This window comes from Hippoglossus hippoglossus, chromosome 1 (assembly GCF_009819705.1).
Source record: "Hippoglossus hippoglossus isolate fHipHip1 chromosome 1, fHipHip1.pri, whole genome shotgun sequence".
Lineage (NCBI taxonomy): Eukaryota > Metazoa > Chordata > Actinopteri > Pleuronectiformes > Pleuronectidae > Hippoglossus > Hippoglossus hippoglossus.
Genome location: NC_047151.1, coordinates 8,380,792 through 8,405,421, shown reverse-complemented (window position 1 = coordinate 8,405,421; position 24,630 = coordinate 8,380,792). Strand labels below are relative to the sequence as shown.

The 24,630-nt window shown below is 41.9% G+C and overlaps 1 protein-coding gene across 2 annotated transcripts in view; it reads left to right on the top strand.

The window, feature by feature from the left end:
• Positions 1–340: 340 nt before the first annotated feature.
• cnnm2b (cyclin and CBS domain divalent metal cation transport mediator 2b) overlaps positions 341–24,630 on the top strand; it is a 36,205-nt gene continuing 11,915 nt past the window's right edge. For both annotated transcript variants that reach the window (XM_034600136.1, XM_034600126.1), the window contains exons 1-2: positions 341–2,098; positions 24,331–24,474. In XM_034600136.1, coding sequence (XP_034456027.1) covers positions 610–2,098; positions 24,331–24,474 — 1,633 coding nt within the window. In that variant the 5' untranslated portion in view covers positions 341–609. The remainder of the gene's footprint in view (positions 2,099–24,330; positions 24,475–24,630) is intronic.

Here is a 24,630-nt window from a genome sequence, read left to right as displayed (position 1 = left end):
CTTGTGAAACATCAAATAATTGATTGTCTCCCGGTCACTTAAACTCTTTCAAATCAAACAATCTGAGAACACAACATTATTATTGAATTAATTTTCATGGGGAGCGCTTCTTTATAAAAAGTTTGGAGTGTGAGCTACAGGTGCATCAGCGTGTCCTTTAACCGTGTGATGCGATGCATAAAATGTAAATCTCCATCTGACATCTCATTATAAATGCAAAATCATTCCCTTGCATTGACCGACATGTCCGAGCTGTGAGTCCCGGATCCGCTGCAGTGGGTTCATGTTGGAAAAGTCACGAGCAGAGTCCTGTCTCTTAACATGAGGTGCACTTGTTTTGGAATTTGATTCGCCGACTACGCCGCGCACGCCCCGCCCCCTGGCCGACGGCGCCCCCTCATTGGCCGCGGCCGTCGCCTGTCTCGGGGACATCAGGGGAGGCACGAGCTGGCCCGTAAGCCTGCGCTCGCGAGGCATCAGTGTCGGACACGTAGTGGGAGCGCGCGGGTCCCGATGCACAAGTGGCGGCGACCCTCTGCGGAGATGAAGGCGGACTCCGACGGGCTCTGAGTTTCCACTGCCCTTTTCATTCAGGAGCTCGGTTCGCCAATGGTTATCAATATGGCAGAGCCGTTATCCCAGGCACCCACTGCTACAAAAATGGCGTCACTGAACCGGGTCCGAGCTCTGGCGATGATTTTCTTAACTGTCACGGGCTGTTGTGTGGCCCCGACAAGTGGCAAGGAAGGGTCCGAGGAGACCGTCATCATCGGCCTGAGGCTGGAGGACACGGACGACATTTCCTTCATGGACAGGGGCTACCTGCGGGTGAGTGAGCGCTCCCGGTCGAAGCTGAGGGTCTACGGGCAGAACATCAACAACGAGACCTGGTCCAAGATCTCCTTCACGGAGCACGAGCGCAGCCGGAGCGTTGACAGCTCCTCGTGGGAGAACCAGAGCCAGGAGGACCCGTCCAGCGCGCATCCCTGCGGCATCAGGACTTCGGATATAATCATATTGCCCCACATCATCCTGAGCCGAAAGACGTCGGGAATAGTTGAAATCGAGGTCAAACCTCTGCGGAAGACGGAGAGGAGTAAATCGTACTACCTTTGCATCGCCACCTCCACACCGGCCCCAGCCGGGATGCACGACCCGTGGACGGAGACCACTTGGATCTACCACGACGGGGATGACACCAAAGTGATCGTGGTGGAGGAGAAAAAGTTTCTGCTGCCCTTCTGGCTCCAGGTCATCTTCATCTCCATGCTGCTCTGCCTGTCGGGCATGTTCAGCGGGTTGAACCTGGGGCTCATGGCCCTGGACCCCATGGAGCTCCAGATCGTCCAGAACTGCGGCACGGAGCGGGAGAAGAATTACGCGAAGAAAATCGAGCCGGTCCGCAGCCAAGGGAATTACTTGCTTTGCTCGCTCCTGCTGGGGAACGTGCTGGTGAACACCACGCTGACCATCCTGCTGGATGACATCGCCGGTTCGGGCTTGATCGCGGTGGTCATGTCCACCATCGGGATAGTGATCTTTGGGGAGATCGTGCCCCAGGCCATCTGCTCCAGACACGGCCTCGCGGTCGGGGCCAACACCATATTCCTCACCAAGTTCTTCATGCTGCTCACCTTCCCCGCCTCCTACCCGGTGAGCAAGCTGCTGGACTACCTGCTGGGACAGGAGATCGGAACCGTGTACAACCGGGAGAAGCTCCTGGAGATGCTGCGCGTCACGGACCCGTACAACGACCTGGTGAAGGAGGAGCTGAACATCATCCAGGGCGCGCTGGAGCTCAGGACTAAGACCGTGGAGGACGTGATGACGCCGCTGAGAGATTGCTTCATGATCCCGGGGGACGCCACCCTGGACTTCAACACCATGTCCGAGATCATGAGGAGCGGCTACACGCGCATCCCGGTGTTCGAGGGCGAGAGGTCCAACATCGTGGAGCAGCTCTTCGTCAAGGACCTGGCCTTCGTGGACCCGGATGATTGCACGCCGCTCAAAACCATCACTAAGTTTTACAGCCACTCGTTGCACTTTGTGTTCAATGACACCAAGCTGGACGCGATGCTGGAGGAGTTCAAAAAAGGTGAGGCAGCCCATCACACTATCTCCTTTATTAAGAGTGAAACGTTCTCAGTTTGACACCACCCTTGACACCTCTAATGCCAGGTGAAAGGGTCACTGCCTGACCGGTCAGAGAGATCTCTTGACCCCTCAGGTGATAAAAGTTTATTGCACAAGCAGGTTGGCCTTCCACCTGTCCACCACCATCCCCCTGTGCAAGAGCCAGAGACAGACTGGTGAGTAATAGTGTGTCCCAGGTCTTACAGCTCTTCCCTTTCAGGATGCCACTGCTTTGTCCATCTGAGTCCTGGGAGCCAATCCCCCAAAAATGTGCATAACCTGATTTTTTGTTCTTGTAGGTTTTTCTTTTTGGGGAGTAGCAGGATAAATTCTTGTCCCCTTCAAGATTTAACAAGAACTTCCAGGTAGCGGAGGACAGGGAGGAGGAGGAGGATGGGGTTGTTGTGGCACTTCTCACTAAAGTGCCCACATCAGGAGTGAGGTGAACTTGCCACAGCCTCACTGGTCACTTCCTGTGAAGGGGAGGAGGAGGAGGAGGAGGAGGAGGAGGAGGAGGAGGAGGTGTCCTTATCTTTCTCCATCGCTTCCATTCAGCGTTAATGTTCACACAGTCTCTCTCTCTCCTCATACACTCTCTGTCTTGCTTTCCTTGCCCTCCTCCCATTCATTCCCCCCCCCCTCCCTCCATCTCTCACTCTCTCTCTCTCTCTCTCTCTCTGATTTGTGAATGCATTAGGACATGTGGGAATGGTGCAACGGCAGTGCTGAGGTTATCAGGTGGGGGCATCTTGTTTGAGAACCTGCTTAAATCCCCCCTCTTACCTCTCCTGTGCTTTGCCTCTTAGTGATGGTGGCGATAACTCCTTTTTGCCCAGCCCTGGAATGCAGTCGTGTGGATAATGAATAACAGCCTCTAACACCCTCGAGCCCCCCATGTGTTGTGTTTGTGTATGCGCATGGTGTTTGAGAAAGATGTTTACCTCGCCCATGGTTTACCTGGTGTTTTGCATAGCACACCCCCTCCTCTCCCTGTTGTTGCCTCTGACTTATTCCTGGCAGTGTGTGTAGATGTGAGCCTGTTCTCTCTTCCTGGCAGCCGTAGGAGTGATTCACAGAAACACCTGTCGAGCAGCCGATTTCCCAACATCCACAATGTGAGGGGAAAAAGCACTGATAGATGCATCGCGTGCTCATTCGAATATTCACTTCCCTTTTAAGAGGATTAATTGGGGGGTTCAGAGCTACTCATTGAGCTCCATTACCAGAAATTAGGTGTAGTTCTCCATGCCAAATTAGCATTACATAATATACTCACGGGGGGGGGGGTTTCATCACCGCTGACTATTTAAAGACGTGCAGTAGTTCTGAGCAAAACAAACAATAAGGAGGAGTTACTGCCCCATGTTATATTATTATTATATTAATATTACAGAATATAATTCCTGCAGTATAACCTCCCTCTCTAGCACGGATTATACCCTTTTATTATATTTTATTTCACTTTAAAGTCAATTTATCTTTGACTGCTGGTCCGACATAACAAGGAATGTGAAGGGGACACTTTGGACACCATGGGAAACCGTCCATCCATCCATCCATCCGTCCATCCATCCATCCATCCATCCATCCATCCATCCATCCATCCATCCATCCGTCCATCCATCCATCCATCCATCCATCCATCCGTCCATCCATCCATCCATTCATAACAGGGACTGGAGCTAATCCCAGCTGTCATTTGCTATACACTCTGCACAAGTCCCCTGTGTATCTTTGGGAAATTATTAATTTAAATAATAATATCTTATTTCTTATATACATTGGAAATATAATGGTATATATCATACTATTTTCGGGCATTTTATCAAAAAACAATTAGCAAATTAATTGAGGAAAATACCGGACCTAATTCACTGACAAACAGCTTGAAGTGTGTGTCGTTAAAGATCCTGAGATATGAGCGTGAAAGTAAAGTTTGCTGTGCTGCTGCAGGATCAGAGAGAATCCATAAATTGTTGCTGTACATATCATTTCATCATATCATCAGTCACATCTCAATGAGGTTCATATAAAACAAATAACTCCAGGGCTGACTGGGTTTAAAATCAACTGGCAGTTCACTGGAGTTTTTAGGTATCTGTGCTGTTCACTAAAAGACAAACACATTATGTTGCCAGCGTACTTGATGCTATAGCTTTAGCGAGTAATGGCCGAAGTAGGGTGTCTCTGCTGCTGGCCAGGTGCCAGAGGGAATTCGCCTTTAGGCTTCTCATGGAAGTCATAAGCAACTGTTGCAGGGAAGGCGGCTGGGTCAAAGTTCCCTGTCAATCTGGCTCTGTTCGCGGCGCACACTCAGTTCAAAGTGCTTTGTATTGTAAGTCACTGTTAATTAATTTGATGCCGCTTGTGGAGCTGCACAGTCGTCTGAAGTCTGTTACAAAAAAATCCCAAAACCCACACCGCGTCGCTCGCGCTGGACACCGTGTCCGAGTGGCCGGTGCTGCTTTGTGTTGGATCTGAACTTTGTGACTGACTAGATTTATTTTATGCTTGTGTTCTCAATTTAACAATGTGACAGAACTCACTGTAATCCTATTCTCCGATTTCTAATCAACAGAGAAATTACACTAAAATAATGTTGCCCTAAAATAAAAAGCAAAAATATGAAAAAGTCAGATTTAAACCCAGTGTGTGCCCATGCTCATTTTCTAGGTGGCTCGACCTTGGCCCTAGGTCAGGGGTTAAAGTAGGATTTATGCGGGAGCTTTTTAATGCAGGCGGACACCCTTCTGGAAACTTCTGACCCTGTCATTAATTGCTGTTTGTGCTGCTGTCTGTGATTGCAACAATTACTGTCATCCAGGGGCTGCTTGTCAAAGCTGCAGGTTTAGCGGTTAATGAGTAGGTCAGTGTGTGCCATTTGGGACCAGAGAAACAGGAATTCCACTTTCCCTCTCGACTTCAAAGTAATGGGCGATATTACTGAAAGTGAAAGTTATTCACTAGCTCACACGCAGTGCAGCCTTGTGAGAGGAGGAGAGGTGGCTGACAGTATGTATGGATCTTTGGAGAGCTCAAATCAGGTTGTGCACAGGTATTCTTCTCCAGCACACTGTGCTCTCTGGCCCCCAGGGAAGGCACGCCACTTGCCTAACTTGTATATGGGAGTCCAGAGGGGGACTGAGACGGGACCCAGCAGAGGCAAGGAAAACGTTTTCCCCACCGTTTTCCTCAGGCCTTTCTAAGACCGGACACTTATAAACTCCCTCTTGTCATCTCTGACTCTGTGTGTGTGTACATTGATTTGGTTACTCCACTGTTTGTCCGCGACAAACATGGTGTTTCATGTAGGTAATGTTTTGACAGGTCTATGAGCCATTGTGAAAACAATGCAATTCTTCACAGCACTTCTTTTCAAGCTGTTACATTTACATTCATGTTAATAGTACTCCTCCCTCATCTGAAGAATATCCTCATGATAAATGATCAAAATCATGTTCAGCTAGCGCTCCACACCTCAGGTTTTTGTGCCTCACTGTTTCAGAGTGCCGTCCCCTGTGTGAAAGAGCCTACATGAGGCCTGGCACGTCTTGAACTAGTTCCCCCGATTGCTGCAATATAGGCCAATCTATGCTTAATTCAGATTCACCAGCCTTCACGGTCTCTCTGCTCAGGGCTTCGTCTTAAAGTGAAACTGATTTTTTTACTCTGTCGGTCTTATTGAAATCCTTTTTTTCAAAGCAGTTTTGTGTTTTGCTTCAGATGTTCTTTTCTGGTGTTTGTTTGGAGCGTACTATAGCTAATGTCTAGAAAGCATGTTGGAGTGTTTGCCTGGTAACCCTTGGTGCTAACGCTGCAACAAGTGTTGGGATTAAATGGCATCATGTTGGTTAGAACACTTAATGTTTCCTGATGAGGGACACCCCTTTGAACTCAGCACGACGTCTGCTGCCAGCCGCTCACTTTATCAGAAGTAATTACCTTGAATCAAAGGTTTCACTATACTTTGTGTTATCGGAGATGGCATTATTAGTAGAATCGAATTTTGTTACAGAAGTACTTACAAATGGCACAGTGTGTGATTACATTAGCACATATTAAAAAGAGATCTTATTTTAAGATCTCACTTGCCTCACTTATTCAGTGAGGCAGTTAATCCTCACTGAAAGAAAATCTTGAGTGTCATCTCTATGATTTATTGCGTGTATTTTGTTTAACTCTTTTGAGTGACTTTTGGGTTTTCGTATGCACAGAATGTGAGCCATTTGGCAGCACTTTATGAAAGAAGGCAAAAACTGCTGTTGTAGCAACCCTGTATATAGTCAACTCTCTATTGTAGTCTGGACTCTGAGTTTAAGGAACCACACTCAATGTTTTGCATGTTTGAGCCTGTTTACTACAAGCCATGAATAATTTATATCACTTCTAACGGTTCTTTTAAACCATAGTTTTAGAGTCGTGTTGAAACTCTGGAAGTGAAAATGTATTGTTTTTTTACTTTTTTCACAGTTGGATTCACAATATGCGGTTATGTGCTCACTTACAGGACAGTTTTTATGAAGGTTTTTTCTTTTTTGTTAAAGTTTTGTTCTCTTTGCCACTTGGGGCAGCAGAACCAACAACATGGAAACATTATCCCCCTTTTAAGTTGTTGTATTAGAAAATAATTTCAGATTTCAATTAGGCAGCTACATCAGACTATATTTGGAGTAATTTCTGGAGCCAGTGGCTGGAGACATACGCATTTTTAATGATTATTTCAGGATGAACTGATTAGATTTGGTGGTCAAATGTCAAAAGTCAAGGTCACTGTGACCTGACAAAGCTGTTTTTGCCTTGTGAATGTGATATCTCTGGAATTTCCGTCAAAGAATCCTTTCACATTTGGCACAAACATTCACTTGATTTGGAAAACCAAAGCTCAGAGGTCAAGGTCTCAGTGGCTTCACAAAGTATCTTTATGTTTTTCCTAAACTTGATATTTTAAGATCAGCTTGAGGGAATATCTTCAAATTTGCTACACAAATTCATATAGACTCGGAGATGAACTAAACTGACATTTTGGGGGTTGAAAGTTTAAGGTCACATGACTGTGCATTTTTTTTTACACATTACATCTGAAATAACCAAAGGAAATACTATTACATGCGGCCCAGACATTCACTTGGAATCAAGTATGACCTGAAGAGAATTTGGTGGTACATTTTTGACAAGGATTTGGACAGAAGAGCAGACTTTGTTCTCTTTCTTTAACATTGCAAGACATTTTCTCAAGTTTTCCAGAAAACCATTCACCGATCTTGATGAAAAAATCAGGTACATTGACAGGACTGATATCTATAAGTGTGTACAGTTTGGTGAGGCTTGATTGAATTTGAGAAGACTGTTGGGCCATAGCGGTGGTATGAGCTCTACTGAGAGCTTTTTATTGTTTGTAATAGAAATCTTTAAGAGGGTCAGAGACAGGCAGTTAGCCATATCCCCTGTTAAAGGTTATTGTGCGTGTCTATTCATTAGTATTCTTTGATTAAGACATTTTACAAGGCCTTGCTGAAAACTTTCATTAGATTTTTAATGTGATAATACTGATGCAGCTTTAAAGATGTTTAAACATTTCCACAATTTTTGACTCATGCCAAACTTACAGAACGGAAAAACAACCATATTGACATCATGTCTTCACTACAATTTGCACATTGTTTGGCTTTTGTGTTTGATTTTTACAAAAACTTAGCTCAGAGATTCACCGACAAGGAAAGATTTCCAAATTATCCCCTCTAGCACATCAGTATCAGAGTAGCATATTGTAGTAGAGTAGGCTGCTTATTACAGAACTTCCACCTGTGATGTAATAAATATTAGAGTAATTGCCGTGTAAAATGTCAATGAATGATTGACTTATGGTGACTTCAATATTGTCTGGATTGAACTCTTGTTTGTGTTTGTTGACTGGCTTTTGAATTGGCCTACATTCTTCAGATTCTGGTACAACATGGAGTAGGCTTTTAAGACCCGATTAGTACAACAGTTGAGGAGTGTGAATATGGGCGCAGTGCATTCCCCAAAGCCTGTCTGATCGGGCATTATGACTTTGCTTTACATCCCGGCACTCCATATGTAACTCAAGAACACCAGAGAAGTCTGTCTGCAGTGGTCCTGATTTGCCATTTAGTGGTGTGGTCCTGTGCTTTGAGTATCCAGGTAGGTGCTGCTACGGCGCCACAACTCCTACCGTTATTGTTCACCATACAAACAACTGTTTCACTGTCAGCTAGCTTACTGTATATTTACATTTAAAATCAGTGGGACTTCAAATTTGCCCTGCTTGGCAACCGACAAAAGGTGCCACAGAAAATAGAACATGCTTTGGTCTAAATTAAATCACAAGACATCAAAAAAAGTCCCAGCAGCCTTGAAGATGTAATTTTATGAAGAGTCACTTTGAAGAGAAAATTCTGTGTATGTCGTTTGATCTAAACCTCTGTGATCTTGCCCTCTTGCCTCTGTCGAGCAGCGACAGTGGGCATTTATTATTATCTTAATAAAGGTCGCATGAATCTGAGGCACTCATTGTGGTATAGAGATATTATTGTATTACTTATGTGTCTTTTTGTGCAATATATTGTTTGGATTGATTAATATATTTATATTTCAACAGCTACTTTTTTGCTCGACACAGTTGTGAAATCATATGTCAGGTCACATCTTTTCCTCTTAATAACTTCTTTGATTCATTAGTGACTCGTTTCTCTTCTGGTAGCCTCTGACGACCGCCATTCCTGAGAAAAGGCTTTGGTAGTTTTGTGTTGTGGATGTAGTTAAGGAGCTGAGTCTGCTTCCAGCACATGTTGCCAAGGATCTGTAGCCGTGCACTACTGAGCAAAATTTGTTATTACACAATTGAGAATGCAGCCACCCCCATGTTCCTTTTAATAAGCTGTTTCCCAAAACAGAGATCACACTGGGTATGAAGGATCAAGGTAGTAACAGTATTCAGGATTTATAATTGACATGAGACAAGCTGTATTACTATAACAGCTGAAGAGTGATGTAGAGATGAGTGAGTAATTATTTGCTTGATTATGAAAAGGCCTGGATTTTACTGAGTCACATGAGTAAGCAGAGTGTGCATACATTTTTGAGTGTACACTCTTTTTTTTAAAGCATTTTTAAAGTAATTTCATCAAGTGTTGTGGTCTTAGGCTTTTTTGAAGACTTGTTGATATTCAGTCAGTGTTAATTGGATGGTTCAAGTCAATTATTACACAGCAAAATGCAATGAGAGTTAATTCAGGACATTTAGTCAACATCGAGAACACAAAAATGTCTCTCCCAAAGCTAAAAAACATAAACAAATAACGTAATTCATAACGTTACAACATAAAAGTACATTTATTTCTCAGTCACGCTTATCCAAAGCCAATTAGAACCCAGAGACAACACAAGAGCTTCAGTACAGAAGGATGCGCTGGGCTTGTAAGGAAAGGAGATGCCCTCAGAAGAGATAAGTCTTAAAGAGGTTCTTGAAGATACAAACTCTGATAGCATTTGCTAACTCACTCTACTGCCAGGGACCCAATATCGAGAACAGTCTGGACTCTGGACTGTGGTTGCCTTTTATGAAGGGATGGTGATTCCGGATGATATTTCTTGAAGGAATTCAGTGTACAAGTAGGAGCATAAGCCCATTTGATTGAGTTCAGGTACTGCAAGTGACCCTGAAGTTACTCTGTAGGCTTTAGCAACTTGGATTTGATGCTGGCAGCCAGTGGAGGTCGATGGACAACCGAGTGACATGAGCTCTTGTCTGCAGATTGAAGAAAACATCTGTGTGTTTCACTGAGCACTAGGGCCATTCATAAGAGCATGTCAGTGGGTGAGGCGAGATAACCATGACCTGTACAAAGCTCTTGCTGGCACTCTGAGTCAGGTAAGGCCTACTTTCTATAGCATGAGGAGACAGATGCAACATGGTCTGAGAAGGATAACTCGTCATCAGACATGGCACCTAGCTTTTCATGACCTTGGTTGGTGAGAGATGAAGAGGTGGTGTTGATGTTGAGATTGATTGGTGGGGATGAGTAACTGTTCAGTCTTAGAGATGTTTAGCTCAAGGTGGCCTTTCCTTCATACATGACTGATAGACCAGTTGAGATTGACACTGTTACTGTGGGATCATCTGGCACGAATGACAGGAACAGTTGTTTCACATTTGCATTGTGGTGATATGAGAAGCCATGCCAGTGGATAATTGGACCAAAGGAAGTTGTGAATATTGCAAAGAGAAGGGGTTCCAGCAACGAGCCGTGGGGCACCTCAGTTGGGAGGGGATGGTATCAGGACATTTGTCCATGCCATGACACGGAACACATGATGAGATAAAATTCAATCTGAGAATGCACTGTGCCCTAGATGCCCATCGGAGAGTAATAAAAGTTCATTCAGATTTAAAAAAATCTGAAATTCATACTTTTGTGCAAAGGAATATACTTTGTGTCTCATGTGAAGGGAAAATGTTGTAGATATGTTTGTTTTCACTGTAGTTATGTCTTTAAGATGCTATCAAGGTAATTTGGGTGTTCTGCATTATGTCATTCTTATAAAATGAAGGGAAATTGCTGCCATTAGTGTCCCCGTATGATCATTTTGGGGAGGAGCAGAATAATTATGATGATGATGATGATCCCTGTGTTGCAGTGATTATTGTGTCTTATTAGCAGAGGCTGAGATGTGCAAAATTCTACAAACCCTGAATTCAAGGTTTGCTGTGAAAATCAGGCCCAGTTTTCTCACAGTAAAGTTTGTTGCACTGGTCGTTGAGCTCCTGAGATAGAGAACTATAATGAAGTAAGAAGTCAGTGTTGCTTTTCTTTCTGAAAGTCAGAAACCTTGATTAACTGGCATCTCTTTGACATCTTTTGGTTCTCAGATGTACAGTAAAGCTGCTAATAGCTGCTAATAAACATGTACTGTGTGTATGGTTGGATATCCTTCTCTCCTACAGTTAGTTTACTTGCATTCATATTTATACAAGTATGTATGTACAAATTATTATATCTTTATCTAGTTTATGTTTCACTCGGATTTGAACGAAAAAGAAAATAAGGCCCATTCAGCCTGTGCCTCACAGAGGGACAGAAAGCCCTCCAGCTTGGTCAGCCTGGTAACCAGGCTCTGTGCAGCACACTCTGGGAGGCAGAGCCACTTGCTTGTGCAGCAAGTCCCATCCCCCTCCTCCAACATTCCCTCTCTCCCTCTTCTCTCCATATTGTCCTCTTGCCCATTTCCCTCAGTGTTATAAATTACAAACGACACAAACCTTCCAGGCCTAATGCCCTGCCATGGACGCCTTCCAAGCTGCACTTTTTGGAGAGCCAAGAGGCTGGCTTCATTGATAACACCGGGCACACTGTCCGTCTCTCCATTTGCTGGCAGGAGGAAAAGCCCAAGACGGGCCCTTCACAGGCCCAAAAGACACCAGCGCTTTTTTACAATCAGCTGATGGAGCTCACTTTTCTGAGACTTCAGCAACGGTAGTGTTTCATTTCAGGCGGCCATTTGAAACTTATAAGTAATAAATAAAACAACAAGGAAGACTGAGAATCACAACTTTATCCAAAAAGATGCCCTATGATTTAGATTTATGCATATGAGAAGAAGCAGTGTGATTTTGGGGGGACTTCAGACTGTACTGTTTGGGTTTCTTTAAAATTTAACACCAGTTAAAACTTGTTAGAGAAAGACAATGGGCCATGATGTGTCATTCTCAAAAGTGCATGTGATCATTTCGTGACCACACACTGCCACAGAAGTGATGCTAACTAAATCAATCTAAAAGAACCCCAGCTGACAACTAAAAAGATTTATGAAGAGAATAAATGCCCTTTCACTTAATAGTAAACAAACCATTTATCAAGATCTCAAATATCCACTTAGTTCCACCAATCGGCCTTTTAGTGCTTCCTGTTAAAATACAACCAAAATCAGATTCTCTTCTCACATGTGACAAGGACGAGGCATGTATGATGTAAGTGTAAAAAGAAGTTTGAATGCACATTTTTTGAGCCACATCCACATGCAGCAATAAGCAGTTTATCTATTAGCGTGGTTCTAAATACACAGATGCATTTTTGGGTCACTCAGTTCTCTTGGTATGCCTGCCCTTTTTCCCTCTCTGGTGTCTCCCATCAAACAGCAAGGGGGGAAAGTGCTAGTAGAGCCCCACTATGGGCTGCAGGCCCCTGCCACTGCTCCAGCTGACCCTCCAGACCCAGATCCAGCCTCCAAGTCTTAACCCCATCTGCAGCTGACCCTCCAGCTTGAATTATTATTCCTGTCCTGTTTGCTTCCATTGCAGATGGCGACTTTGCTGTGCTCATACAGTATATTTGAGTTGTTTTTAGTCAGCGATCTAGTCAGTTCATGTCTTTTTCTTGTGCCTCAGGAGACGGCTGTCAGTGGCCTTTAGTGTTTAAAATCCTCCAACTTACTTTTATATTGTTGGGAGGATTTTCCCTCTGGAGAAAATGAGTGTAACAAGTGTCAAATTAAAGTGTCATTTCATGAGTTATGGTTAATTTGTGGCTATTTGAACATTACAGCATGAAGACTTTGATCATTAGAGATTAATGATTTGAGATCAGTTCCAGGAAATTCAATAACACCATGACACTCTTTGGTCAAAGCTCTTCACATCTTTCCACTGCAAGGTGGCAGTATTCGAACTCATACAAGCGCATATGATATCATTTTGTATTACTCATCACTATAATGTTTGTTGTTCTATATTTTAGTCTGTGATTTTACCACTAACTTATGTTTCTCCTAAATTGTTAATATAGTAACATGCTAACTAGCATGTCGTTGAGATATACAGTGAGTAAAGGTGAAAACTAAAATCAGCTTCACATCAGGGAATACACAGCCAAAGATGGTCTATGAAATATCACAGTCATCACAGTGGGAGTCAATCTGCTGTTTACCTGGATGACATTAAGCTTTCAAATTAGTTCATATTTCTCCCCCAAAAAATGATAATATATCTCATCAGAATTTATCCAGTTTTATTTGAGAATAAATAAATAAATAACAAGTCACTGTTGAAAGCAACTTGGTGAGAATAGTGTAGTAAACCAACACAAGGTTGCAGGACATTCGTGCAGGTTTCATGTTTTCCTCAACAACCCACATTCTCAAAGCCTATTGCACAAAGCACAAGAGCTTTTTTTATTGAGTACTTAGCTCATTCTAGCTTTAAGGATTTTGCCCCGGATAATTGTTTTTATTGAGGTATTAATTATGAGTTTCAAAGCTGCAAGTACTCTGTGCCAAAAATACGTGTTTTCAGGTGTTGGACCTGCTTCCTCTGCTTGTGTCACAAGTGAAGAGTGTGTCGAATGATTCAGCAGCAGCAGCAGCAACAAGGCTGCGACATGTTGTTGTTGATATCGTTGCTTTCCAAAGTGTGTCGTTGCAGGTAATTTAAATTACAACAAAACTCGCTTAGTGGGTGAATCCATTTGACATATCCCAGCACTTTATTGCACCCCTGGATCCGTATGACACTGTATGGAAACAAACTGGTTATGTCTCTGCATCTCAAATGCTCAAGTGCTTACTGCACACAGAATTTACTTCTGCTAAAACCCTGGCAGCAAAGCTTAATATTGTAGGTGTTTTATGTATACATGCCATATATAAAATCAATTGTTGATTTTATTAATTCAAACATTTTATAATGAAATATTACCTAAGTTGTTTTTACCTCTGCTATAGCTGACTCCTCCCAGATGACAAATTGTTCTTAAGTTGCAGTAAAGCAGCAGTTATAACATTACATAACAATATTTGTGATTTAAATATGTTCATCCATCCATTAACTATACCCCTTATCCTTTGAGGGTCGCAGGGGGGTGCTGGCGCTAATCCCAGCAGACATTAGGTGAGAGGCGGGGTACACCCTGGACAGGTCGTCAGTGTATGACAGGGCCGGGATTAGGTCCTTCATTAAACTGTACAGAGATGTGTTCACTCTTCTATGCTGTTAGATCAAAAGTCAGAGGATGATGAAGAAATTAGGAAAATTTGAATCAAATCTTTCTTTTTCATGCCTTGTTGTTTAGTCTGTGGGAACAAAACTCTTGTACAGTGCATTGAATTTCCCATATGAGTTAGGTATACCAATAGAGAATTTAAGGGAAAAGATGTCACCCAATTGGATGCTACTTAATTTGACTTTCTTAAATATGAGTGTATTTTATATTTCTAGTACAACGTGACATTTGCCATAAGTGTGTTATATCTTGGTAAACCTACAGTGAAAGAATAAGTATAAATAAATAGGTTCTCATGATTTTTAATTGCAAAAGTTCAATCAGGAGTACGTTTTAAACATGAACAGCTATTTACAGATCTACGCACTGTGTGGATTAAAACACAAAAGATACATAATAAACAATAAGCCACTGAACAACCAGGTAGACAAGACCAGGTAACATCAGTGTATATGATGGAATCGGTGCTTCAGAATACAACATATTTCCATCAAATTAGAGCCTTTACAGCTAAAGTCTTTCTTGATGGGGGCATGCATTAGGACCCAAGTGTATTTCCTAAATTGTTCATCTTCTGGTGTAACTCGCAGTAGACTGGATAGTCCATTTGTGCAGCGACAGACAGGAAGTGAATAATGAATGAAAATGAAAGTTATCACAGTTTGTTGATGTGATGTGATCTGCAAGCACTAGACAGCACACTGTCTCCAGAGTGTAGACTGTTAATATTCTGTATGAGAGTTGCTGTCTGTTGACAAGCAAAATTAAGATGGCGTGGAATCAGAAGTGGTGAAATGTTACCATCACATTTATTGCTAACATTAAAAGAATATTAAGTTCTGTAATATTCTGAAGTTCCTTGGGTTAGCTGTGCCGAAAGAGTTGACGTGTAAAAACACGTTTTGGCAATGTAAAATTGCAAACTTAAAACGAACATAATTGTACTTTTTACATTTTTGCTTCTTCGAAACACCCCCGCTTGGTTCTTGTCATTGTTGTATGATGTGCTCACCATTCAGCAGTTACAACGCTCACATAACAGAGCAGCACCTGACCACAGGCCCATTCATTTATCCCCTCTGGTTTCCCATTGATGCCTCTCCTTATGACTGAGGCCCAGAGGAATCTCCACCCAGGGGACCTTTCAACAACAAACGCAGCCAGCTACGACAGCAAGCTGCTTCTCTGAATGAACAACAATGTCATTCCAGCAGTGTGCGTGTGTGTGGCTGTACTGTATGAATGTGTGTGTGTGTGTGTGTGTGTGTGTGTAGCGAAACACCACTGGCTAGTAGCAGTAGAGTGATCTTGTGACCAAGGCCTCTTAATGATGGTTAGGAGCTGTGAGCAGACTTCATGTCTCTGCATTACCCTGATTAGTCCATATCATGGTCGCTGTATTGTTTGACTCAAAGGCCATCCGAGGCGAAGGGAGCAAATCATCAGTGCCTGAGCACAAACACCCAACTGGTTGACAGACTTATTTTTACACTGCAATAAATCTGCTTCAGGGGACACTGCTTCAGCTGCCCTGAATTAGAATAAAGATTATAAATATATATGATAAAAATAAGCGACCACAGAGACGTATGCTGTCTTCTTTCAGGCACAATGAGCTTGGTGGTTTTTTGACTGAGCGGGTTGAGTTTGTGGCTTTGTGGGCACAGGACTGTTTGTGACAGGACCACCCTGTCTCACTACGTACAACCTCCGCTGATGTAACATTGGCAAGTTCAACATAAACTCCTATGTTACTGTTTGATTCTCAGCTCAAGTGATGTCAGTGCTTCTCTCAGTGAAGACTGATATTCATAATATAAGCTGTAGTCGTTATGCCTCCGTGTGCAGTAGTTAAAGTGCTCAGCTATGACTTGCAGATATTAGACTGCGATCCCAGCTGATATTGGACAAGAGGCAGGAACAGGTGGCCAGCTCATCACATAGCCAACATACAGAAACAATATAATATTTAGTTTCTGTATGTTGCTTGGACAGATTTCGTGCACTTCAGCCTCAGCTCTGCTCCTCGCGTCAACACTACACCTGGCATTCTGTTGGTTGATGAATTTTGACTTGTCGCACAATAAAAGCCCCAAGTGCATAAGAAAAAAAATCATAGAGCAGAGGAGTAATCCGGGAGCAGGCCTTTCCCGTGCGCACACAGAAGCAGCATGAGCGCGAGGAGAAGAGCTGAAGCTGGAGCGAAGGAAATCTGTTCAAGCAACAAAATATCTGAGTGCAAGCACACAGTTTGAGCACAGGAGGAATATATCGTAGCTCAAGCAGGGGAGATTTCAGTGCATGTGCAGGGTTTTTGAGTGAAAGCATTACAAAATGTGAACATGAAATCAATAAGTCCTGCTCTCAAACTTAAAGGTTAGTGTGTAAGATTTAGGTGAAAGGGATCTTTTTTTATATAAAATAATCCTAGTTGTGTTTTCACTAGTGTATTTCATCAACATTTTTACAAATTGTTGTTTTCTTTACCCTAGAATGGGCCCTTTATATTTAAATACTTTATATTTACATCGGGAGTGTTTTTTTACAGTCGTCCAAACTGGACAAACTAAACACCTTTTGAGTTTTAATGACAACTGAGGGCTCCCACAGGTTCTCTTTCATGTTTGGAAGGGGAGGTTGAGATGAGGGGGATTTAGCTGCAACATACAACTTCACAACCAAGTGTCACTAAATTCTACACATTGAACCTTTAAAGACCAATGCTCTTGAATAAAGGAAATAAATAGGGAAAAAAAACATACTGGCGAAACCCCACACAGACACCAGGAGAATATGCTAACTCTTTATAGACAGACCCTGACCGAACCGGGATTCAAACCAAGAACCTTCATGCTGTGAAGCAACGGTGTAATGTTTTCTATATAAAATTTCCAGGTGAGGCTGAGTCACAATATATAAAGTAGTGTTAGCTAGTATTAGCATTAACATTAAGTAGATACCAGTGTATTGATTTGCACTTGGGTCAATTTTCAAATGTTGTTTTCAAACTTTAAGTCTCTTCAGGAAACTATATTTCTTGTTCTTGTGCTTGCACATCATACTGTGTTTGAAGTGTTAGATTACAATAGTGACTAAGGGGATTCTTGTGTAGCTACATGTTTGACGTCACTCGTAGGATTTCCTCAGAAGTTTAGAGTCTCTGTAGAGCAGCAGCAGCAGCAGCACTTCCCCTCTAAGTCAAAGGTCAAGGTTAATTTGCTCCTGTATTTATATTAACAAATTTATAGAATTCCATTTTTCTGATTAATTTTAAAAACTTGTAGAGGAAATAGGAACACTTATACACACAAACATACAGACACACATTCCACTTATGTCTCCAGATAATATGGGCAAAGACAGAATGATGTTATTTCACTGTGTGTATTCAGACCAAATGTTTATGTAATTGAAGAACTTATAAATAGTCGACATGTTACCAGCATCAGGGTAATGGATTTGCCCATGTAAATGGAAAATCTGTCAGATTATTTGGAAACTTAGCTCGTTTTTCTTTTTCTCCACTGGAGGTAAGATCATCAGATGGGTTCCCATCACCCTAACATTGCTCTATATTTGTCAGTGCTCAAATGTTTGGAAAAAAAGGAGGAGAACAAGAGAGAGTAGAAGGGCAATGATGAGTGAACAGGACAGATACTGACCCCTCATACTCCCACCCCAACTCTGCGAGCCTTTTGCGCCTATTTATAGGGGGAAAATTGCGCTATGGAAAAATATGACAAAGCTGCATTCCATAAATAAGCTGGGAATGGTGGAAAAGAGCACACGGCTAAGTCTCTGAAGGCCTGAGTGGTGGTTCTCAGGCTTGGCTTTGGAGCCTCCACACTCCACAGGAACAGGGCTGTAGCTGCCATTAGCTAACTTTCGATCCAAATGTGGCGCAAAATTTTCTGGACAATGCAGATATTACGAATTGGTTCATCAGTACAGCTCGTGTTTAGTCAAGTGCCATTGAAGAGCAATGGTGCCAGTTTAACACCAGAGGAACTATAATGGAAATATACCATTTGTGTCAGTTTCATGTTTTATTTTGAGAAACATGACTCCATGGCTCCACAGGGTTGGGATGTTTTTGTCTGCCCCATGTTTCTGTCTCTTTTGTTTTAACTTCGATGCACATTTAAATCACCTGCATCATGTCGTTCTTATGCCAACATACCAACGTTTCAATTTCAGCAGAGTTTTGTTTTGTGTCGCTGGTCTGTCGGTCAGTTCATCACTATTTGACCTGGGCTGAAATATTTTACAAACATCAGATGATTTACATAACGGCGATGCACTTTGTTGATCCTTTGATCTTTCCTCTAGCACCATCATAAGCTTTTGAGGGAAACGTCTCAATAGTTTCTTAATCATTCTGGTGATCATAAGGTCAGTCTGCTCAAAAAATTGTTTTATGACCAAATACCTTCAACTGTAGTATTGACATCAGCATGTTAGCATCATCACAGTGACAATTAAATTCAACTCAGTTTTATTTGTATTGCACCAAATCACAACATACATAATCTCAAGTCACTTTACATAGTAAGGACCAAACCTTACAAAACGACATGTCAGCATGCTAACGTTAGCATTTACATTTAATTCCAGCCTTACAAAGGCATGGTTAAAGACTCTTAATCTTGTTTATAATTAATTATTTTTTAATTAGATTATTTTAATCCCACAAATATTAAGTAATAAATTAATATACAATTTGTGGCCATGGCTCTGGGCAGTGGATCTGTTGCTTTGCATATTCATCTTTTCATAGCAACTGTTTAAATGTAACTCTGAAACACATTAACTAAACAACGTGTTGTGGTCCCTGACCGTCTCCTCAGTGGGATTAAGCACTTCCTGGTACCTTAGTCATTTGCTGCCTTGTTGTTAAGGGAAACAAAATAATCCTCTCTCTGTGTGTGTGTGTGTGTGTGTGTGTGTGTGTGTGTGTGTGTGTGTGTGTGTGTGTGTGTGTGTGTGTGTGTGTGTGTGTGTGTGTGTGTGTTTGTGTGTGTGTTTGTGTCCATGTGTGTTTCTTGACTTCACTCAATTACAAATGTAAACTGAAACAGCCATTTACAGTGCTAATGACTAAACCGTTATTCTGAGAAATCTTTCAGAAATCACATTTAATGACTGTAGTGTTCCAGTTTGTGACCAAGAAAACATGCCGCTTTAATGGATGAAATTGAAAGTGAATTGACCCCCGACCCTGATGTGTGCAGTGTGCCTGTGTGCTGGACTACCCAGCATGCATTCAGTCGCAGCCCAGCTAGACAGCCCCAGATGTCAGGCAGCAGTGGTGGCTTATAGGACCCCAGACGACTGGTCTTTGCAAGGACACGCTCTCCCTAAGGCCCTCTGCCAAGTTCCAGGCTCCAGAGGGTCCAGAGGGTCAAACTCCCCACTCTACCTCCAGTACCCCCACCCCCCAGCCACAAAATCCACCGCCATAACAACAGCTTAGGAGCTATGAATAAACAGGCTGTCATTGTCTAATAATATATTTATGGAAGACAGAAGCTGCATTTTTTTCAGTTGCTTGTCTGGTATTTTGTCTTTGTGGGAAACTGGAAGGTTTGCATCTCATCTTGTGGGACAGCGAGACAAAACGATTTGGAGTGGAGCTACTGTGCAAAACAACGTGTGTGTGTGTGTGTGTGTGTGTGTGTGTGTGTGTGTGTGTGTGTGTGTGTGTGTGTGTGTGTGTGTGTGTGTGTGTGTGTGTGTGTGTGTGTGTGTGTCTAACACTAAGCAAGACAGTGCTAGACTTTAGACACTAGAAGAGTTCATATGAAAAGTTTATATGGATACAAGACTCATAAACTGGCAACTTTTATATCTTAATCTCTGCAAAATAGTCCTGCCTAATACTTGCATACTTTTAGAAGAAAGTTTAGGGTTGTCATTATAGCTAAGCTGTTGCGTGAGAGATTGAAAATTGGAGTTTCATTGCACTTTTTGTAAGTCATTTTAGACAAAATAAAATCTCCAAATCTATCATAAAACCATCATCCATGCAATGAAAATTCCCATGTGAGTTGAACAAAGATTCGATTTTACTTTTGACTCTCAACTGCTGTCAACATTTCTCTTAATGAAGATTAATATTCATGATATACACTATAGTCGGATATGTGGCAGTCCCTAGCTAATAGTTAAATAGCTCGGCCACTTATTTTTGACCAACATCCTGGTCAAAAACATGTGGGAAACCAAATAGGAAATAGAAGCTGCAGTGCGTTTATCTGGCTGTATGCCTATCTGTCTGTTTGTATTTACATTCAGCCATCCTAGCAGCATGAAAACTCTCAAGGGATTGAAACATTGGTTGTTTTGGCTAAGCAGAAATATCTCAACATCTTTTTGATGGATTGTCACTCAGTTTTGTACAGACATTAATGGTCCCTAGGAGATGAAACATACTGATTCTTATCCATAACGTGAACCAGACTATTAGTCTTCATCAACACTAGCTGCACTCTGAACCCAGCTTTGACGTAAATGCTAACATCAGTGTGTTAACATGTGCTCTATGACAGGAAATATTAACCTGGTCAAAATCGTAATTTAGCAAATGATCACCAAACACAAAGTGAAACTGTGATGTGAATGTCATTGGCTTTGCAGGTATTTAGTCATGAACTATAGAACTGATTACATTTTTGACCTGGTGATGATGCTGGATGAAACATTTGGGGATCACCAATAAGAAGTGGAATGGTTGTAAATTTGACGGAAATACATCCTGTAGTTTGTTTTACCTTAGACTAAAAACTTAAACATCATGCATGGTGCCAGAGTCAAGTCAATGCACCTTTATCACTGGGATTTATCCTCTGGGGGCCATGAATCTATGTACATAGTTGTACCAATTCAAAACAATGGTATTAAATCATTTCACAGGATAAACGACAACTTGGACCTCTTGGTAGTATTAGGGGAAAAGTAATGGAATCACCAAAGTCATTACAATTCTACCCAGTGGGGAACATAAATTAATCTTCTGGTACTTCTGGTACCGCACTTTGTGCCAGCTCATACAGAAGTTGTGAATATATTTCACAGGTCACCTAAACAAATTTGACCTGCAGGTGGCACTAGATCAAAAGCCAGGGGCTCTTCAATGTCATTAGGATTCATCCTCTTGTTAATCCAGTCAATACTTGAGATATTTCTCTTTGGAACAAAGTGATCGGCCAACTGACCGACAATGTCTTCCCTGGATTCACAGCTGAGAAAAAATATTTTCCCAATACAGACCTAATTACTTCCATATAAAAAGTTCAGAATAATATGAAGAAAACATCTATTCCATGGAATTTGTGAAATTCCTGTCTCCTTAAATTGCTGCCCAAGGGACAGACCCTAGGATAAACAAAACTAAACGCCGCATAAACACATTTTTCTCTGTTATTTCAATAACTTCCCATTCATTTTTATCCTGTGTGTAATGCTTTTTCTTCTAACTAGCGACCTATTTAACCTCTGTTAAAGCTCTTACGCTAGGTCATCGTTAATAGTGCCTCAAGTAACCTCGTCAGAAGAAGGCGATAGTGTTGATGTGGACAAACATCCTGTTAGCTTAGCTTGTTGAACAAGTGACTATTGAAGATTGTGTTTGATCTTTTCCACCTCTTATCAGTTGGCTTACATAAAGGTCGGAGGTCAGGCCTCGTTTTGTGTCAGAAAGGTGAGGTTCAGTTTTTTTGTTCCTTTTTTCTCAGATTAAATCCCCATATATGGAGAGTAGAGACAATTAAAGGACAACAGGGAATGTTTCTGTTATTTTCTCCATTCTGTGGGGGTAGACTGAAAAGATTACATTACTACCTATATTTTAAATGTCTCTCTTGAATAGTAATTATAATGCACTAGTAAGGTGGCTTTAATTGTTTGTTATTAATAAAAATGTTATTTGGTAACATTTTTAATTGTTCCTTCTGAAAAGTTATATATATTTAGCACCACCAAGAAGGTTATGTTTTCATTTTCGTTAGTTTGGGGCACGAGAAGTGGGACATGACCCAAAGAAAATCCGACCCAATTTTAATTTTAACATTTTTCAACATTTACATTTTTTTTTTTTTTTAAAGAATAATTCATGGATCTTAATGAAAAAAATCAGGCATGTTTAGGGGACTGGTGTGGTTTCATAAGGAGACTGTTTGGTATGCAATCTACACTGAGTGCCAATCTAGTCTACATAAATAAATTCTTAAAGAAGAAGTTTGAAATTTCAGGAAATATGTCAACGTGCTTAGTTGCTGCGAGTTAGATAAGAACACTCTCATCATGTCTGTGTTAAATATGAAGCTTGAGCTCTAGCAGCCTGTTAGCCTCCTATCTTAGCATAAAGAATGAACAGATGGGGAAACACCTCTTCATTTGTGTCAATGTTTTTTGTTTGTTTTAATTGTCTATGCATTTAACAAACAGTTTCAGTGTCAACATGTTTATTTGGTGCTGTTACCTGTAAACAGAGCCGTGTTACATGTTAGCTAAGCTAACCGTCTCCTCTGTAAATATCTAATGTACAAACATGAGAGGGGGTTGATGTTCTCATCTAAGTCTCGGAAACAAAGAGAAAAGTAGTATTCCTTTAATGGGCCCGGAACTAATACATGAGACTGTTAACAAGTGTATTTGTGCTGAAAACAAAAGATTTTAAATGAGATTAAATCTTCACATATTTTCTGGATTTTCACCTTCATGTTTTTTTGTTTTTTTTTACCTCTTTAAGATAAGACAAACCTACATTGGGGAGCTGTGTGTTTATTCCTGATGTGAGTGGATGCCATTAAAGCGAAGGAAGTGAACATTGATCTGTTTCACTGTGCTGTGCTGGCCACTCCATTTGCCTTTTCCCTCCCCAGGCAGTTTCGAGTAATTGCTTGCTCAAGGACTTCAGAGGCCTGATTGCTTTAACCCACCAAAGCCCCATTTGTGTTTGTCCTAGTTAAACACAAGTCCTCAGTGATAAAGCAATATGCTTTAGATGTCTTTGGCACCTTTATAGAAATAGTTAGACTCTCCTGCTGTTGTTGGACACTTTGAAAATAAGATATAAATACCGCCTGCCACTTTGTTTTGGAGGATTTCTGCATTTACATTATTTATACCTCTCTTTGGAGATCTACCCTGTTAGGTGTAACCTGAGTGAATTTGTTGAAAGCATCACTTCCGTATCTAATACCCACAACATTCTCTCGCTCAGCCTCTGAGGCTCTGCACATGTGCTGTCATAGTGTTGTGAGGAGGCAGTGAGCTGCAGTGCTATAAAACATTCTTGGTGATCAGCCCTTTCAGCCTCTGCTATCCTGCACCAAAGCGTTAGCTGAAACAGCACCTGACTCCACTGTGATGTACCTGCGTTCTCCAAAATTAACCACACACATGTTTGCACACCCATGTGCCCATGCACTCGGACACAAGCACATGCACACGTACGCACACAGCCCCACCGATGTCCTCCATTATTTACACCCCGGTGTATCTGCATGCAAACGGCCCATTCCGAGACAATCTGATCACACAGCGGAGGCTTCGCCCAGTCTGTTCCTTCGCTCGGTGAGAATATCGCCGGGGCGGAATGGAAACTTCATTTTGCAAGGGCTAATATTAGCCTGGGCCTCTGGAAAATTCCTTTTAAATGATCACAAGCTGAGAAAAGGCAAAGAATTTGTTTAGTGTTTTGCCTGACAGTATTCTCTGCATACACGGCAGTTTGTTTCTTTTTTTCAGATGGTACAGCACACAGGAGGGTCCTGGGAACACAGATGTGGAGGGAGGGAGGGCTGAGGGAGGACATATGATGAAATTTAGGACAGTTTGACTGTCACTCTCTCTGTCTCAGTCTCTGCTGTCCCTGTTAACACTTGAACTACCATGTTGTGCATCCCTGCTCACTGAGGAGATCACATCACTGTCTCCTGCTCTGTGTGTGATTCGCACTGCAGCCTCAGTGTCATAACAGCAACACTATCTGACATGAGTGATTTCCTTTTCCTTTTTGTGAAGTATTTACTTTTAATACATGTCAGATTGGTACATTATAAGAGGATCCCTGTCTGTTTGTTCCCCTGTAACTCCACCACTGCCTGACCTATATTCCACTCTGTTTATCATTATTATTTACCCTAACTTGATAACCTGTGTGTGTATGTTTTTCTAGGAAAATCCCACCTGGCCATAGTTCAGAGGGTGAACAACGAAGGTGAGGGAGACCCTTTCTACGAGGTCCTGGGTATCGTCACCCTTGAGGACGTTATCGAAGAAATCATCAAGTCAGAGATCCTGGACGAGACTGACTTGTACAGTAGGTCTCGCTCTTAAAGCTCATACCTTTTAGGCTTTAAGATTTCACTGGTCGCCAGCCTTAATAGCACTCTTACATCACAGTGACGGTTTAAAGCATGTTCATTTAAGTCTAATTGATGCAGCAGAACTGTCTAAATATGTATTTAACGATGCA